The sequence below is a fragment of the Erythrolamprus reginae genome, chromosome 1 (assembly GCF_031021105.1).
Source record: "Erythrolamprus reginae isolate rEryReg1 chromosome 1, rEryReg1.hap1, whole genome shotgun sequence".
NCBI lineage: Eukaryota > Metazoa > Chordata > Lepidosauria > Squamata > Dipsadidae > Erythrolamprus > Erythrolamprus reginae.
This window is the reverse complement of record NC_091950.1, coordinates 215,185,739-215,203,803: the sequence shown is the minus strand read 5'-3', so window position 1 is coordinate 215,203,803 and position 18,065 is coordinate 215,185,739. Positions and strand designations below refer to the sequence as shown.

Below are 18,065 nucleotides of genomic sequence, written 5' to 3'. Positions count from 1 at the left end.
ATTTCTAGTAAACCATTTTCAATCATTTATGTGAATGATTTCATTGCATGCTTATTAATAATGGAGTCCACTTAGAAGTTCAGGGGAGGTACAGAGTTCATTCTCAATCAATATTAGAGACAGTTAGTATGTCATGCTTCTGTATTGTGTCAAATATTTGATAAAAGCAGAATACAATCTTCCTGTCTGAAAGAGCAGGAATAGCTATGGCACATGCCAACATATCAGTGTCCTTGTTCTTACCTTCATGGCTTTCACAGCCTGTGAGCCAGAATAATCAAATTCTCCTGCTTGACCAATAGACAGACCACCAGATCCTAGGATGAGGACTTTAGAAACCTTAAAATAATTAGAAAAGTCTGTTTTCATTCATTCATTCATTCATTCATTCAGTCATTCATTCATTTTCTATGGCAGTCCATCTCAGTCAATTATTTTGTGTTATAATAGCACATACATTCTCAGTCTTTCTAAATCAATGAAGCTGTGCCCTAACTTCTTTCTTTCTAGTTGGAATAATTGATGCTTCCACTTTGACTCTGTTCCTGTTGGCTATAGAATTGCAATGAGAAGGATGTTAGTTTTCAAGCATTTCAAATACTATTCACCACTATGGGTAGTCAGATAGCTGGGAATTCTTGAAGCTCTAACCTCAAGTGATCTAGAAAAGCTACACAGTGTACTTTTTGGGTGGAAAGTTCCCTACAAACTTCTTTAGACCACTTCATTAGAGGAGGGGATGCCTCTGCCCTCCAAAGCATAATCTAGCATGCTGCATTGCTGAAACAAACAAGAAATTATAAGAAAATTCTGAAGTTGAAAAATAAGTATTTGCAAAACTACACATTCAGCCAAATAGTAAACTTGCAAGCATTCCTTGTGGTGTCTGTCAAGGCATCATAACAATCATTATTATCCAAAGTAGACCCTCTTTTGTCCCTTGACAAAATCCTCCTATAGTTAAAATCATTTTGGGGGGAAAATATCCAATAGGAATTAAAATATTTCACCCTCAAAGCATTAATTTTGTTTCATGTCAGAACATGGTGGCTTGCTTGCAGACATTTCATTACCTGACTAGATAATGAAGCCTTCCAGCACTGAAGGTATTAGTTAAGTTACAAAATATCTGCATGTGAACTACTAAACTCAGACAGCACCAAGTACTTCACAATTCAACCCTAAGCTACAACAACTCTTATGGACCCATGGGGGGAGGGGGAACATGATGTTTCTCTCGGGGCAGTGGAGATATGATCTGAAATTAAGGGGTATAGACCTTTCTCCCCTGTCATGGTCAGATCATTTCCTGCTGAGATTAGACTTTAGGGCAAACACCACCACCACCCCTACAGGGAGTTGGAGCCACTTAAGTGGTTTTACTCCAGACACCTAATGGTCCCTGAAGGGCTCAAGAAGGAACTCTGGGAGATACCTGACTCCCTTGTCCACAATCCGTCTGAATCCCTAGTTTGCCTGGAATAAGATGGCATCTAGGGAATGGGTTGGATTGTGCCTTTGTGACCTCTCCATGGCAGTGGATCCAGGAAAGCTTCCTGGTTTACTGAGGAGCTCCAGGAGATGAAGTACCAAAAGAGACATCATATTAATAATCATTTGGAGCAAAACTAGTGTTAATGTAAATTTCATGTGTAACAAAATCAAGACAACTTTAGCAAAGAATTTTGGCTATGCAGATTTCTAGTAATTTTTCTATCTAGTTCATACAATAACAGCAATCAATATGGCTAATATTTCGGATAAAGATAAAATAAAGCACAATAACATACAGACCTCAACTCTTGAAGTTGCACCTGTGGTTTTGGGCAGCACTGAAGGAATGCTTATACCTTTTCCCTTCTTGATGAGCGAGATAAATGAATCAAATATGAACTAGAAAAATAAACAATGAAGCATAGCCATCTCAAAAGAACTATATTGATTATTTAAGGAAAAAACCCACATAAGTCATTCAGGAGGCAGTTTCAGTCTATTACATTTAATCTTTATTATTTGTCAATTATCTACTTCCACGTACACCATCTTACTTCAGATTACTTATCCTACCATTTTTTCCCAAGTATTTTAACATAAAAGCAAACAAATGGCTATGGGGGTCGCCTAAGACCATGGGAAAAGACAAATTTCCCATGGTGTTAGGAACTAAAGCTTCTATTCTGGCACCTTAGAACATATTTTTATAATCTGACCAATCAGGCATTTACAGTGGGGTGTCCCTCTGACCTTCCTGTCAATCAGCTTAAAGCTCTTTTGGGAGAATTGGCACTAGACTTATGGTTGGGGGTCACCACAGCATGAGGAATTGTATTAAGGGGTCACAGCATTAGAAAGGTTGAGAACCACTGGACACTATGGAGTTTCTCAATCATCCAGGACATGGTTGCCCCAAAGTTGCTTTTTTCAAAAGGCAACGGGACTTATTTTGTTTTTCCCTGAAGACATTTTGCTTCTCATCCAAGAAGCTTCCTGAGTTTTGGTCAGTTTGGGACCAGTTTGGGATATCAAAGCAAACAGTTAGACAAAAAGTCAGATGATATATTGTTTTTCACAAATGAATATACATAAAAAAGTGTATCACATAAATTATGTTATGTCTTTACTAAAATAACCTAACAAGCCAGCAAAATTATCCCCCCAGAATTTGCTATTTAGTAACATGAGCATTCTCTTGATAATTAGGCTGTGAACCTAATTACTTTAATTAATAGTTAACTTAATTAATAGATAAATTCTTTGCATTGTATCCCAAGCAAATTAAACAACCAAGGGCCTAAGAAATTTAATATACATTCTCATATAATCTCCATTAAAATCTAAGTGCCATCTAGGACCTTCAGCTGCTGATTTACAATAGTCTCTCATATATATGTGGATTTCAATTGTGTGGGATTTTATTGGCCAATAACATCAGCTTGCTCATATCATGAACCAAATCTACCCATTTCTAATTTATTTGTTTATTGCAAAGGTATAATAACAATATGCTTCAGAAATTTAAACTGAATAAGAAATGTGGTTGTCCATTACAAATCTTGCAAAAAATTTCCCTAGTTATATTTCCCAGGCTTCAATTTACTGCATTATTTATTCACTTCATTCTCACAGGTTAAAGTCCTCCGTGTAGTGAGTTTCTTGAGGATGAAAATAGTATCTGATCAAGAATTAGTAAACCGTGCTTTATGATAGAAATAATGTTAATTTTAAAAGATACATATTACAGGGATAGATAAAGTGTGGAACCTAGCTAACTATGTCCTACCTGTGTCCAGAAAAATCATAAAGTGCCCTGAAAATTTGGTATCCCTGGATTTCACTGACTCATACACCAATCACAATTCTCATAATTTATTGAGGGATGTCATACCAATCTTAGAGTAAAGGCTTAGTGAATGCATCTGCCAGAATCTCTTTCAGTGAATAGTATTTTAGTTCACTGAGTTCCTTTTCTTGAGCATCTTGCAAAAAGTGGTGATTGGGTCTATATATTTTGTTTTGAAGGTAGGTTTTCTTCTCCTTGTATTTGTCATTCCTCCGTTTCCATTCCGTTTTGTTTTAGGAACTAATTTTCCATAGGTCTTCCTAGGCAGGTGGCTTCAGTTAGCCTTAAGAATTCAAGATCTTTGTTTCAGGAGATAACTTTCTCACTTCTTTTCTTCTATCTAGATGTCAAGGTAGTCAGAAATGCTTCACAAATTTTCCAGGTCTGCTTCCTTGTTCAGTTCTTTACTCCCACTTGCCTGTTCTTCTTAGTTTAGTAACAATCACAGAGACTGTTACCATAGATAGAAAGTATGTCTAATTCGCATTTCTAAATGTGGAGGAAACAGTTGAGTTTGAGGGTTGCAGAGAAGAGTGATGGATGAAGAGAAATCTGGTGCATAAGTTCACCAGAGTGCCTTCCGTCCCCTATACTAATGTTTCTCTTTTACTAGTATCATATAAAGTTTCAGTCTAAAAGAGATTCCCAAATTCAGACTAGAGGATTAGCTCAACATTTATAAAGGTTTTTTTCTGTTCCATTGAACACATTTATTCCTTGTCTTTGATAAATGTCAATCTTTTTTTCAGTAAAGTGAGAAAGCCAGTAAGCAATTAAAATGCAATTTTTTCTAAAATGTCTTTTGAATACAATAACTCCAGTGAATACTATTAGGTCCATTTTTTACCTTTCTTGTACATTCTGAAGCTGTTTTCTTATTACACTCACCAAATTACTCAACATATTGCTCGTGGGATTACCAGGACAAATCATAGGCAGGGGATTAAGCTTCATTTTCAAATATGAGAACAAGAAAATGTGCAGGTGAATTCATTTGCATAATTCTACAACTTCAATAAAGAAAAGTTATTCAAAATGCATTTGAAAAGTAATAGGTCTTTTCAAGGAGAAAGAAATATAGTAAGAAATATACCACATTTCTTTCACAAAGATCAATAATTGGGACCCCCATTCTACTTCCACACATTGAACTATAGAATTTAATCATTGATTTTAGTCTTGTAAACTGTGATTATTTATTTTATTTATTTTGTTTGTCAAACATATACAAGATAATAGGTATAAGTATGATGTTCGTCCATTGTGTTCAAAGAGGACCTTGATATCTAAGGTGGGCTGCCCACAATGTGTCCACATGTGTCTGGTAAGGCCTATAAGGGCACGAAATGTTCTGCCACATGTTGGGGAGACATGTTTGGGCACCATTGTCACAGCATTTGCAGCTCTGGCTTTGCGGAGTGCTTGCTTCTCTTCTGCTATGAATGTTCTTTGTCCTCAGATGTCTGGCAGCCTTGTTGGATCAGCATGTTCCATGTTGGTCGATCTTGTGCCAGGGCTTCCCAGGAGGTGGTGTCAATATGGAGGAACTTGAAGGAGGCTTTCAACATGTCTTTGTATTGCTTCCTTTGTCCCATGTGTGATTGCTTTCCTTTAGACAGCTCACCATAGAATAGCTGATTAGGGATGCGATGGTCTGGCATCCTAGCAACATGGCCTGCCCAGGGTCTCTCGGCTTTCATCATCAGGGTGTGAACTGATGGCAGGCCTGCTCTGGAGAGGACTTCTCTGTCTGCCACCTTATCCTGCCACCAGATCCTCAGAATTCTATGGAGGCAGGTCATGTGGAAGTGGTTCAATTGCCTAGCATGTCTCCTGTATACAGTCCAAGTCTCACTGGCATATATCAGGTAGTTAGTATTAATGCTCGGTAGACTTTGAGCTTTGCAACAAAGTATATTCCATGACAGTCCCACATGTTGGCTAGTAGCCTGCCAAATGCAGAGCTTGCCTTGGTCATTGTCACTGCATGGGAGAGAGTGCTGTCAAATGTATGTAAATTGGTCCACTGTTTGCAGCTTTTGTACCTTCACTGTGATGGTGGGCTCTTGGTATTTGGCTTTTGGAGCTAGCTGATAAGGAGACCAAAGTTGTCTCGCTGCTACAAATGTGTCCACACTGGCTTGCATTTCCTGCTCTGATCCAGCATTCAGGGCATAGTCATCAGCAGCGGCCGTATAAACTGTAGGATTGTGCACAATGGCAAATTGAACTTCTTTGCAAAGCTGTCTTGAGTCCAACTGCTGAAGTGACCTACTTTTTCCTGGGCCTTGATGTAGAAAATAAAAATGTCCCACCTCTAATCAGAACAGGAGTAGGCCACATGTTCCACCCAATCCTTTGTAGTTAATATGATGCAATGTGATAGGTCCACTATAGCACTTTGAAATAGTTGCTCAGATCATATTCTTGCTCTTGGTATTGTTTACATGTGCACTCAGTTCTAGTCTGCATAAACACAGGGATAGAATTAAGATCACGTGAAGTGTTAATACCACTTTATAATGCCTTTGTAAGGCAACCCTTGGAATACTGCATTCAGTTTTGGTCACCATGATGTAAAGAATCTAGAAAGAGTGCAGAGAAGAGGAACGAAGAAGATTAGGGGACCTAAGGCTAAAACATTTGAAGAACAGTTGCAAGAACTGGTTATGTCTAGTTTAATGAAAAGAAGGATTAGGGAAAACATGATAGCAGTGTTCCAATGTCTCAGGGACTGCCACAAAGAAGAGGGAGTCAAGCTATGCTCAAAGCACCTGAGGGTAGGACAAGAAGCAATGGGAGAGAAGCCACTTAGAACTAAGGAGAAATTTCCTGAAAGTTAGAGCAATTAATCAGTGGAACAATTTGCCTCCAGATGTTGTGAATGCTCCGACACTGGAAGTTTTTAAAAAGATGTTGGATAACTGAAATGGTATAGAATTTCCTGTCTAAGCAAGGGATTGGACTAGAAGACCTCCAAGGCCCCTTCCAACTTTGTTATTCTATTCTAAACACACAGAATGCCCAAACCCCCAATAGGGTTGGGCTCCCAAACTTAAATAATTATGCAAAGTTCTATAAAGAAAAATAAGGATTGAAATAAGAGAAGATTGTAAAATAAAGCTAATGACTTTGAAAAATGAGAATCAGTAAAGTCTCCACTTCTTTCTTGGCTCTGGCTTAAAATACTTTTTTAGACACAGCTGGGTATGAGAAGGAGGCACATTCCTCAGGAGGTATGAACTTTAGTAGCCCTGATAGTATGAAACCAATTCCTGCCTTGCCAGGTCAAGTAACCAGACTCTGGTCTGGATCTTGTGGGTGATTCGACTGTTAGAGGTGTTGATTTGGGACAGAGCAAGGATGTGGTGAAGGTGCTGAGGTGTCTCCCAGGGGCCACTGCCAGCAGGGACAGGAGGCGGATTACAAACATTGTTGAGGCTGTGAGTAAAGGTAATAACGTTGATGTGGTGGTGCATCTTGGCACAAATGATTTGTCCCAGAGAAATGTTAATGTAGTAAAAAGAGATTTTCAATGTCTAAGTGTGGAGCTGGGTAAAATAACTGATTCAGTGACTTTCTCAGAGGTGTTACCGGTTTGTGGCCAAGAGGATAAAACAATGTGTATCAGAGAGTTTAATGTGTGGTTAAGGCAGTGGTGTAATGCTGAAGGTTTTGGCTATGTAAGTCATGATGTCAGTAGGTGGTCTAATAGGGAGTTGTTTAAGAGGGATGGTTTGCATCCATCACACAGAGGTACCCAGGTGCTCGGTGAGGAATTCAGAACTTTTTTGGACAGGCATTTAAACTAGGTAAAGGGGACAGAGATGTAACTGATGTGGGTGATTTCTGTCCCTGACCAATGAGGATAAAGCAGTTTTTGGAAGCTTATGAAAAGGGAGCTGCAAATGAAATAGATGTAGTTGTTGATGATAAGGGGCAAACTAATAATGAAAATAATGTTCTTCGGGTAATGTGCACGAATGCTCGAAGCTTGAGCAACAAGCTCTGTGAATTAATGGCCATAATATATAGAGATAATTTGGACCTGGTTGCCATAACTGAGACATGGTTTAAGGATTCTAATGAATGGGAAATATCCATACCAGGATATACACTGTATAGGAAGGATAGAATAGAGAGAAGGGGAGGTGGAGTAGCCATTTATATTAAAGAAAGTCTAAAAACAACACTAATTCACAATACATGTCAAGATCTAGAGACTCTCTGGATTTGCATGCAAAATAAAGAAGGTTCTGTCATTAGAATTGGGGTGATCTATAGGCCTCCAGGGCAATCCGAGGAATATGACAACAAGATGGTGGATGAAATTACCCAAATGGCAGTAAAGGGAGATATTGTGGTTATGGGTGATTTCAACATGCCTGATGTTGACTGGAATATCCCCAGTGCCCTTACATGCAAAAGTAAGAATATAGTAGAGGCCTTTACAGGAGCAGCTCTGGCAGAGCTGGTTAAGACACCAATTAGAGGGGAGAATATTCTAGATTTAGTTTTTACGAATGGGAATTGGGTTTCAGATGTCAAGGTGGGAGAAAATTTAGGATGCAGTGACCATCTATGTTTGTGGTTTGATGTAAAAACTAATTGTGAGCAATCCTATAATGCAACCAAAGTATTGGATTTCAGAAAAACAAATTTTAATGCAATGGGGGAATATTTAGAAAATGAATTAAAGGGGAGGGATAAAATGGCAGGAGCGAGCACCCAGTGGACTGTATTAAAAAAGGCCATCTTAAAAGCCACTGGACTGTATGTAAGACAAATAACTAAAGGTAAAAGGAAGAAGAAACCGCTATGGTTTAGCAATGATGTAAGGGCTATAGTCAATGAAAAAAAGGCTGCCTATAGGAGGTATAAAGAGTCTGGAAGTATAGCTGATAGGGAGGTGTATAAAATGAGACAGAAGGAGGCGAAACAGATAATATATGCTGCTAAAGCCTCAAAAGAGGAAGAAATTGCCAAATCTGTAAAGAAGGGGGATAAAACCTTCTTCAGATATAATAGTGATAAGAAGAAGAAAAACTGCAGCATCACGAAACTTAGTACCGGGAATAATACATGCATTAATGGGAATAAAGAGATCGCTGACCATTTCAATAGCTACTTCTGTTCAGTTTTCTCAAAAGACACCGTACAAAATAATACTATAGAGGGATATAGCATTGCTTCCAGCTGTACGGATTCAGCTCCAGTGATCTTAGAAGCCGATGTCTTAGAAGAACTTGAACGATTAAAGATAAATAAGGCAATGGGTCCAGATGGCATCCACCCCAGAGTTCTTAAAGAACTCAGATCTGTCATTACTACCCCCCTGACTGATTTGTTTAACCAATCCTTGTTAACAGGAGAAGTTCCTGAGGATTGGAGAATGGCCAGTGTTGTGCCTATTCACAAGAAGGGCAGTAGAGAAGAAGCTGGTAACTACAGGCCAGTTAGCTTGACATCAGTTGTAGTTAAAATGATGGAGACTCTACTCAAAAAGAGGATAAATCAGCACCTAAAAAACAATAACTTATTGGACCCAAATCAGCATGGCTTTACTGTAGGCAAATCATGTCAGACTAATCTCATTGATTTCTTTGACTATGTCACAAAGGTGTTGGATGAAGGTGGTGCCGTGGATATTGCCTACCTGGACTTCAGCAAAGCCTTTGATATGGTTCCACATAAAGAGCTGATAGATAAATTAGTGAAGATTGGACTTAATCCCTGGATAGTTCAATGGATTTGCAGCTGGCTGAAGCATAGACATCAGAGAGTTATTGCTAATGGCGAGTATTCTGAGCAGAGTTAGGTTACAAGCGGTGTGCCACAAGGGTCTGTTCTGGGTCCTATTCTTTTTAATATGTTTGTGAGTGACATAGGGGAAGGTTTGGTAGGGAAAGTTTGCCTATTTGCCGATGACTCTAAAGTGTGCAATAGGGTTGATATTCCTGGAGGGGTCTGTAATATGGTAAATGATTTAGCTTTACTAGATAAATGGTCAAAGCAATGGAAACTGCAGTTTAATGTTTCCAAATGTAAAATAATGCACTTGGGGAAAAGGAATCCTCAGTCTGAGTATTGTATTGGCAGTTCTGTGTTAGCAAATACTTCAAAAGAAAAGGATTTAGGGGTAATGATTTCTGACAGTCTCAAAATGGGTGAACAGTGCAGTCAGGCGGTAGGGAAAGCAAGTAGGATGCTTGGCTGCATAGCTAGAGGTATAACAAGCAGGAAGAGGGAGATTATGATCCCGCTATATAGAATGCTGGTGAGACCACATTTGGAATACTGTGTTCAGTTCTGGAGACCTCACCTACAAAAAGATATTGACAAAATTGAACGGGTCCAAAGACAGGCTACAAGAATGGTGGAAGGTCTTAAGCATAAAACATATCAGGAAAGACTTAATGAACTCAATCTGTATAGTCTGGAGGACAGAAAGAAAAGGGGGGACATGATCGAAACATTTAAATATATTAAAGGGTTAAATAAGGTTCAGGAGGGAAGTGTTTTTAATAGGAAAGTGAACACAAGAACAAGGGGACACAAGCTGAAGTTAGTTGGGGGAAAGATCAAAAGCAACATGAGAAAATATTATTTTACTGAAAGAGTAGTAGATCCTTGGAACAAACTTCCAGCAGACATGGTAGATAAATCCACAGTAACTGAATTTAAACATGCCTGGGATAAACATATATCCATCCTAAGATAAAATACAGAAAATAGTATAAGGGCAGACTAGATGGACCATGAGGTCTTTTTCTGCCGTCAGACTTCTATGTTTCTATGTTTCTATGATCCAAACCTTGGGAGAAATGTAGAATCACATATGAAGTCAGTAGACTGTACTGAGCAGAAAGATCAGGTTCTGGGAGAAGAACATATAAGCTACTATTCATATGAGGATTCATAGTTCTCCATTGTGTGCTGGGATCAGGCTCAATATAGAAAATTTACACCCTTTCTTACAGCTGCTGGTTGCTGTAAACAATTCTTCTGGTCCAGCTATTGGTTGCTTCATAGCTGTTGCCATATTCCTATTAATCCCCTGACCTGACATTTGATCAAACCTTTGAAATTCCTCTCCATTTTGGTATTTGTGCTATGTTTTTGAAATACTCTTGTCTCTTGCTGCTGCGTATGTTTGCCTGAGGTAGTAAAAACAACCCCAATTCTTTCCATTCTTGCTGGTGGTGGCTTTCCTCCAATGTCTACTGCTCTGCTTCCTATTATAGGCCTGTCTTAGCTGGTCATTTATAATTATGTAATTAGCTTGTTAATGACCAACCTACTACAGGACTGGGAAAGTTAAGGCCAGAATTCTGCTTCAATCAATCAATCAATCAATCAATCAATCAATCAGAATAGATCTGAAAGGGAGCTTGGAAATCTTCATGTCCTATACAATTTGAGACAAGTGGCTATGCTCTTCATCACTGGAGATTTTTTCTTAAAAATCTCTAGTGATGAAGCACCCACAATTTCTGAAGGCAAGCTGTTCCATTGGTCAATTGTCCTCACTGTTAGGAAGTTTCTCCTCAATTCCAGATTGCTTCTCTCCGTGATTAGTTTCCATCCATTGTTTCTCATCTTGCCTTTTGGTGTTTTGAAAAATAAATTGCCCCCCTCTTCTTTGTGGCAGCCCCTCAAACACTGGAATACTACTACAAGTCATACCTAGTCCTTCTTTTGTCTATTCTAGCCATATTCAGTTCTTGTAAGTGTTCTTCATAAGTTGCTTCCCAGTTGTTCTTCTCTGTATTTTTTCCAAAGGCTCTTTTTGGAAATGTGACCAAAACTGGATGTAATATTCCAGGTGTAGTCTTACTAGGGTTTTACAGAGTGGTACTAATACTTCATGGTCATCCTTCTTGCAATCCAAGTAGAAAATTCTCCTGAAGTCTCAAGAAATTCTCTTAGACCCAGAAAAAAAGAGAAATTCAGTACCAAATTGCATATAGCTTGCAAATCTAAAGATGACCAGATTTCAGGACAATATCTTTACTGCTAGGCTGGGCTGAATACAGAAACTTGAAAAAAAATTCAGAGTACATTTCCAACCTTAGTTAAAGTAGGTTAATTAAGATGGAGACCTTTTAGAACACTTTTTCTCCACACTTCTTACATCTAGACTTGGTTCCTTTTTTTTAAGATAAAATGCATCATTCCTCATTTTGTCATAATCTATCACACACAGAGACAGAACAAAACAAAGAGCTTGGGAAAAAGTAGATAGGATGGTCTACCTGGCAGTGAGTAACTCCATTTTTGTCAATTTAAGGCATTTAGATAAAGCCAAGGGAATTTGGAAATGCCATTTAGATTATATAAACAAGATTGATCATCTTAAAAGTTTTTAATTTCAGATGAGTATGTCTCACATATATGGAATTATATAAATCTGCATACACTTTTTAAAAATGACTATGGTCATGTGACTGTTATTGAAGAATTGCCTATGAAATGCATGCACCAGAAAAAATGGACTCTTAATTAGACTGTGTATATGATAAGACAACAGCAGCAAAACATTGCAAACATAAATTTTTTTGAATGTGTGGTATAGAAAAATGGAATGTCGAGATCCGAATGCTATTGTTAATTGGACAGAGAAGGCATGATTCCGGGGCCTGCTGAGAGATGACATTTTTCAATCGAAGGAACCCATAGTATGCCAACTCTACCAGATCGATTCAACCAGGCATATGCTATAGAAGACAGGTGGTCTCTTAAACAACCACACCATATGCTTTATAGGTATTAGCCAGCAGCTTGAACCACACCCAGAAACAAAATAGCAACCTTTGTGATTCATAAAATATCAAGGTATGCCCATCACTGCTTACACTGCTTTACTTTGGAAAAGTTGGATTGTCAAAGTGGTCTTCAAGGGCAACCCCAAGTAGAGAGCATTGCAGTAGTCCATGTAGCAGAAATGTTTCTACACCAGTATTCTGAAATAATAGAATGGTGCTACCTGATTTTTTAAATATGCATAGATTTACATCCTGATGTTAGATAAGGATGCTATGCAAAATATTTTGAACCAGCTTTGTTCAGGCACCAAGCATGACCGTACCCTTCACATTGCCGCAACACTGGGCTCACACTCTTAATTATGAACGAAGCTGAATGCACACAATAAGCAACATCTGATTTCAGATGGGAGGCACTGTCGCAGCATAAGGTTCAGCATAAGGTTCTGACCATTTTATTATTATTTTCTCCTAATTACCCCATCAAATACCTCAGTGTCAGTTGGCCCTGGATTGCCTTCTGGATAGAACTGCACTGTGAAAATTGGCTTGGTTTCATGCATAATTCCCTGCAGGATTAAAAATAAGTAATAATGTTAGTCTTCTTCCTGAAAACAAAAATAATTTTAAAATGCTCTTCTTAGCAAACCCTACTTATAGTCAAGGCTAAGTGTTTGATACAGTTTAGAGGGAGAATTGAAATTTATTACATCTTCAGACTGGTCCAAGAAACAGATGAGCAAATCTAGTGAACATTTACAATAGATTCATCCGTGAAATGAACATCACAGCATCTGTAAGTTTTATTGAGTTTTGCATAGGTTTTGAATCTGTCATTCATACAACCCTACTAGAAATATTACCCAATCCTACTTCTATTATAGGAGAATCGCCTATGTATATTGAGTCCAGAATCTAAAAATAAACCCTGGTTTACTAAGAGAAATACTACCAGCTGCTTTTCAGAAAAGGCCTCTGAGTTGCAAATAGGCTGCACCTTGAATAACTTTCAAAGAAACAGAAATAACTTCATCTTCCTTTTCCCATGCCTTGCTGCAACTTCAGTTTCCATCAAGCATGCTCTATAAAATGCCTCCATTTCAACTGAAGAGTTTTACTAACTACAGAGGGATTGCCATCCTGCCCAGGAGCATTTCTCCTCTCTCCTCTTTCCCTTTCCAACATACATGCAGATGAATAGGAAATCATATGGCTAGATACTGTTTTGGATTTTTGACTGGTCCCTATAAAATATTGCCTTGTATTCTCTATATAATTCCAGTATAATTTTCCAGTAATTCACTAAAGATAAATATTTCAGAGAGAGGTGGGCAAAGAATCTTGAAGAATTCATGGGATTGATACTGATGCCAGCTTGTTCTTTGATGAGCAGACATCAGATACCCAGAGAAACTTGGGTCTTGTGGTGGACGCGGAGTAAGCACAAGGATAAACAACTGAGATTTATTGGTCACATTTATTAATTTAACTCAGGACCTGCAGAGGTAAAACAAAAGAGGGTGGATCTACCATTCAAAACATTTATGAGCAACTATAGGGCGAAGCCCCCTGCTGAACAAGCGAGGGTCTCCTTGGCCTTGAACTTAAATTTGACACCCCTCCTTGCTCCCTGCCACGCCCATGTATGTGGGGAGGCTCACCCACCCAAGTTGTCATCTTTGGGCATGAGATGTGCCCCAAGGGCATCTCACCTCCATATCCGGGCTGGCCCAGCCTTGTAATCCTGGCTGGGAGGGCCCATCACCTTCCAAAAGGTGCCCAAAGGAAATCACACAGTTGCTGTTACTTCCAATTTTCCGCCTCTTACCACCTCCCAATGACCAAAGGGATATGAGCTCTAGTAAAAGTTCCAAATTTGGCCGAATTGACCTAACCCTATAGAATAAGGAGCTGGACACCCCCTAACCGGCCCCTCCCCAGCTACCAGTGTGGAGTAGGTGAAAAAACAGTCGAAATCTAATAGTGTTATGGCTGCCAAAAATTCCTATTCAGCCCCCGTAGGCGACCACTAGTCACACTGTGGAAAAGGGAGGGCGGGTAGGTGCCTGCAAGCCAGGCCAGCGGCATCGAGCAGAAAGGGGAGGCAAGCAGTGCTCCACCCCTTTTATCCCAGGGGATACTGTGGGGCACCTACTACGACCCTCCCAGTCCACTGCCGCCGGCATCCTTAGTGCTCCCGCCGCCACCGCAAACTCCGCCAGCCTTAAAGCGGCCAACGGTTCCTTACCTCATTGGTTTGATCATTTGCATTCACAAACAGAGGCTTCCAGCCTGAAGGGAGAGAGTTGCCATCAATTGCATATCCATGATTCTGAGCAGTAATGAAAGCTTGTCCATTTAACAGATTCACAACTGGCTGATTCTGTCCTCTGAAGAATCAGGGAGAGAAGGAATGGTTTGTTAAGGAAATCACAGGTGGGGAATGAAAGGCAAGGGAAGATGACCACAGTTAACTGCTACTGTGCCAATCTTTGCTTTGCAATTTCCCTTTGTCAAAGGGCCTGTTTTATTACCCTATTCTCAAGTGGCTTGAGAAATTCTTTCAATTTTCTTTTGAGTTTTTGGGATGATTTCATTGGAGGAAGTAAAAGAAGATGAGATTACATAAATCACAATACCATCATTCTGAAGCATTTCTGTTTCTCACACTTGGGTGTGGGGGGGTTCCTTTTCAATCATTGTTGAATCCTGGTAACTGCTAAGTATCTGGATAACCCCTGAAGTTTTTTTGGTGAGATTTTCAAAAATGGTTTGCCCTTATCTGCTTCCTAAGCCTGAGAGAGAGAGAGAGTGACTGGCCCAAAGTCACCCCCTGGCTTTGGGCCTAGGATGAGTAGAACTAATAATTGCCTAGCCTCTAACTTGATGCAACCACTAGGCCAAACTGGCTCTCCTATTCAGCAGCCTGTTAAAAAGCTCCTTTTTCTCTTCCAAGAATGGCAAGCCGGTTGCATAACCCTATAGAAATGGCTGCTTGCTGAGAAACAGGAGAGCACATGAGTCTTGTAGTGACTTTGTTAACCAAAGAACAAGAACACCACATTTCACATCTGAGAACTTTTCCATGTTTTCTTTCGAAATAAATTGTTGAAAGGAATTTTCATTTCAGTAAGTTGAATGAGAAATAGAATAGAATAAATATGCAGGGTCATTTTTCTGCAGCAGAACACTATATTTAATCACATTTAAAGGCCAGAAATTCTATTGTTTGCTACTGCTACTGCTACTGCTCTGCAGGAAAAATGTTAAACCTAAAATAAAATTATTTCTCCAATTTATACTCTGGTCATTCAGTGTCTTTGTAATCTCTGTTACTTTTATCTCCCACGGCCAACTGAAATCTGAAATTATAGCAACTTCTTCACTAGATGACTATTACATGATTATTTGCTTTTTAGCAGTGAAGGGGGAAATTGTTGTGATGGCTACTGCACTAATGGAAATAGGACAGGGTAGACGTTACTGTATGGTAGAAGAGCTGGGGATGGCAGAGTGGTTAGCACTGCAGGCTACTTCAGCTAACTACCTGTAGTTCAGCAGTTCAAATCTCTCCACAGGCTCAAGGTTGACTCAACCTTCCAACCTTCCAACCTTCCGAGGTGAGTAAAATCAGGACCCAGATTGTTGGGGGCAATTTTTTTGGAGATTGTGGAATTTTTTTTGGCAAATGGGACATGTCAAGGGTGGGCTACTGCCTGGACGGGGGGGGGGATGCAATGGGGTAAGTGAAAATGGAGCTCCACCCCTGAGCATCCAATTTACACTGAAATATGTTGAAGGAAAAATGCAGGGCATCCTGCATAAGCCACCTCCACAGTGTGGTAGTAAAATTTTTGATAGCCCTTCACTGGTTTCACCTAACAACTACAATTGAAACACAATCCTGTGACATTAAGCCTTACAACTGCCTCATTTAGCAATGGAATTCATATTCCCAATTACAATTGTTAATTGAGGACTCCCTGTAACATAAAAGAATAGCAAGCGTAGACCAGACATCAACTTTAGAAGAAACTGAATGTACAATAAGTAGCAAAAAGCATGATTCTCATAAGGTACATAAATTGCTTTTTAGTAAATATGGAATACTTTGACTGAGTTTCTCTCCAAAAGATTGGTGTTGGATGATCATTAAAAACACTCCTGCCTCTTGGTTCCTGAATCTGTGCATACATATGTCTCATACCTGTTTGCCATTTTCATTTTGTAGGATATTGCCCCAGCTGCCAATCCAGTAATGAGATTCCCCATACTGGTTCCAAGCAAAGGTTCCTGGCGATCATTTTTAAGAACCTAGACAGAAAAGACTGCTATCAAAAATGACTAAAAATGAGCTTTCACCTGCAGAGATAACAAAAAAAAACCCACCCCTCTTTCTGGTTATAGACAGTATTTTAAATTGTTTTCTAAACAATCCCCTTTTTAAAATGATAGTGCCAGCTTCTTCTCTGACAGTAATTTGTACCTATTTAATAACTATGGAAAGAGAAATTGCACCAGGACACCTTTTTTAGTTCAAAGAGATGCAGAAAATCTGCCTTAAAGAAGACTACTGGTTTCATGAATTTCCATGCAGAGTTCTGTAAAAGCAGCAGAGCAAGCAATCCTAATTTGAAATGGGCTAGTTCTTGTGCTCCCCACCACTATTGAAGTAGGGTCTGAAAATTTGACATATAAAAAATGCATATGCGTATTGTTAGATTATAAGCAATCATAGTGCAGTATCAATTAATATGCTATTTAACCATTCAAATTAGAGCTTGCATTGTTTTGTCGTATTAGTGCTACATATTTGAATCACCCTGCTTTCACGTACATTTCTATTGTTTTGCATTTTATTTCCTGGTTTATTTATTTATTAATTTATTATTTATTTATTTTGTCAAACAATTATAGAGTGGTAATTTGTACAAATAAAACATTAGATAAGTAATGATAAAAAGTAACAAAAGAAGACAATAGGACAGGGACTGTAGGCACAGTGGTGCGCTTATGCATGCCCCTTACAGACCTCTTAGAAAGGGGAAGAGGTCAATTGTAGATAGTCTAAGGCTAAAGGTTTTGGGATTAGGAGTAGAAACCACAGAATTAGGTAGTGCATTCCAGGCATTGATTACTCTGTTGCAGAAGTCGTATTTTTTGCAGTCAAGTTTGGAGCGGTTGACATTTAGTTTAAATCGATTTCGTGCTCATGTGTTGTTGCGGTTGAAGGTGAAGTAGTCGTTAACAGGTAGAACATTTTGGTATATGATTTTATGAACTATAATTAAGTCGGAACGGACACAAAGGAGTTGTAATTTGTCTAAACCAAGAATTTCAAGTCTGGTGGAGTAAGGCATTTTGCTGTGAGGAGTGAAGGACTCTTCTTGTGAAATATTTCCGGACTCTCTCAATTGTGTTGATGTCAGATATGCAATGTGGGTTCCATACAGGTGAGCTGTATTCTAGGATTGGTCTGACAAATGTTTTGTAAGATCTTGTTAGCAGTTCAAAATTACCAGAGAAGAAGCTGTGAAGGATTAGGTTAACAACTCTTAAAGCCTTTTTGGCAATGTTGTTGCAGTGGGCTCTAGGATCTTTTCTCAGGAATTCTTTCATTACACATCTCCTTTGTAAGTCCAATTTATTCTTTCCAAGTCCAAGTCATTCTTCTGAGTTTAACTCTACACACATCCAAGTCAGTCTTGTAACTTATTTGTTACTTTTAGCTATTAAAACATCAGCTGGTTTAATTTCTAAATACCGTGTAACATTTTTGTCCATATCATTAATGTAGGCTGCCATTTTTAAATTGTATCCAAAACAGACTGATTCTCAGTTATATTCCTTTCTATCTTCTTTCTAAAACCTTTTTTTATAATAACACACAATTTTGAGAGAAAGTTTTGTGTATATTATTGTCAGATACTAAAAGACCTTGGAATACTAATATCAAATGA

General features: G+C 38.9%; 1 protein-coding gene across 1 annotated transcript in view; it reads right to left on the bottom strand.

Moving 5' to 3' along the window:
- The window catches only part of CPS1 (carbamoyl-phosphate synthase 1), a 188,391-nt gene that overhangs the window by 127,320 nt on the left and 43,006 nt on the right, over positions 1-18,065 (bottom strand). The window contains exons 9-13 of the mRNA XM_070737805.1: positions 16,313-16,419; positions 14,354-14,495; positions 12,597-12,674; positions 1,795-1,893; positions 244-339 (exon numbers count right to left, since the gene is read on the bottom strand). Of these exons, the coding sequence (XP_070593906.1) occupies positions 244-339; positions 1,795-1,893; positions 12,597-12,674; positions 14,354-14,495; positions 16,313-16,419 (522 nt within the window). The remainder of the gene's footprint in view (positions 1-243; positions 340-1,794; positions 1,894-12,596; positions 12,675-14,353; positions 14,496-16,312; positions 16,420-18,065) is intronic.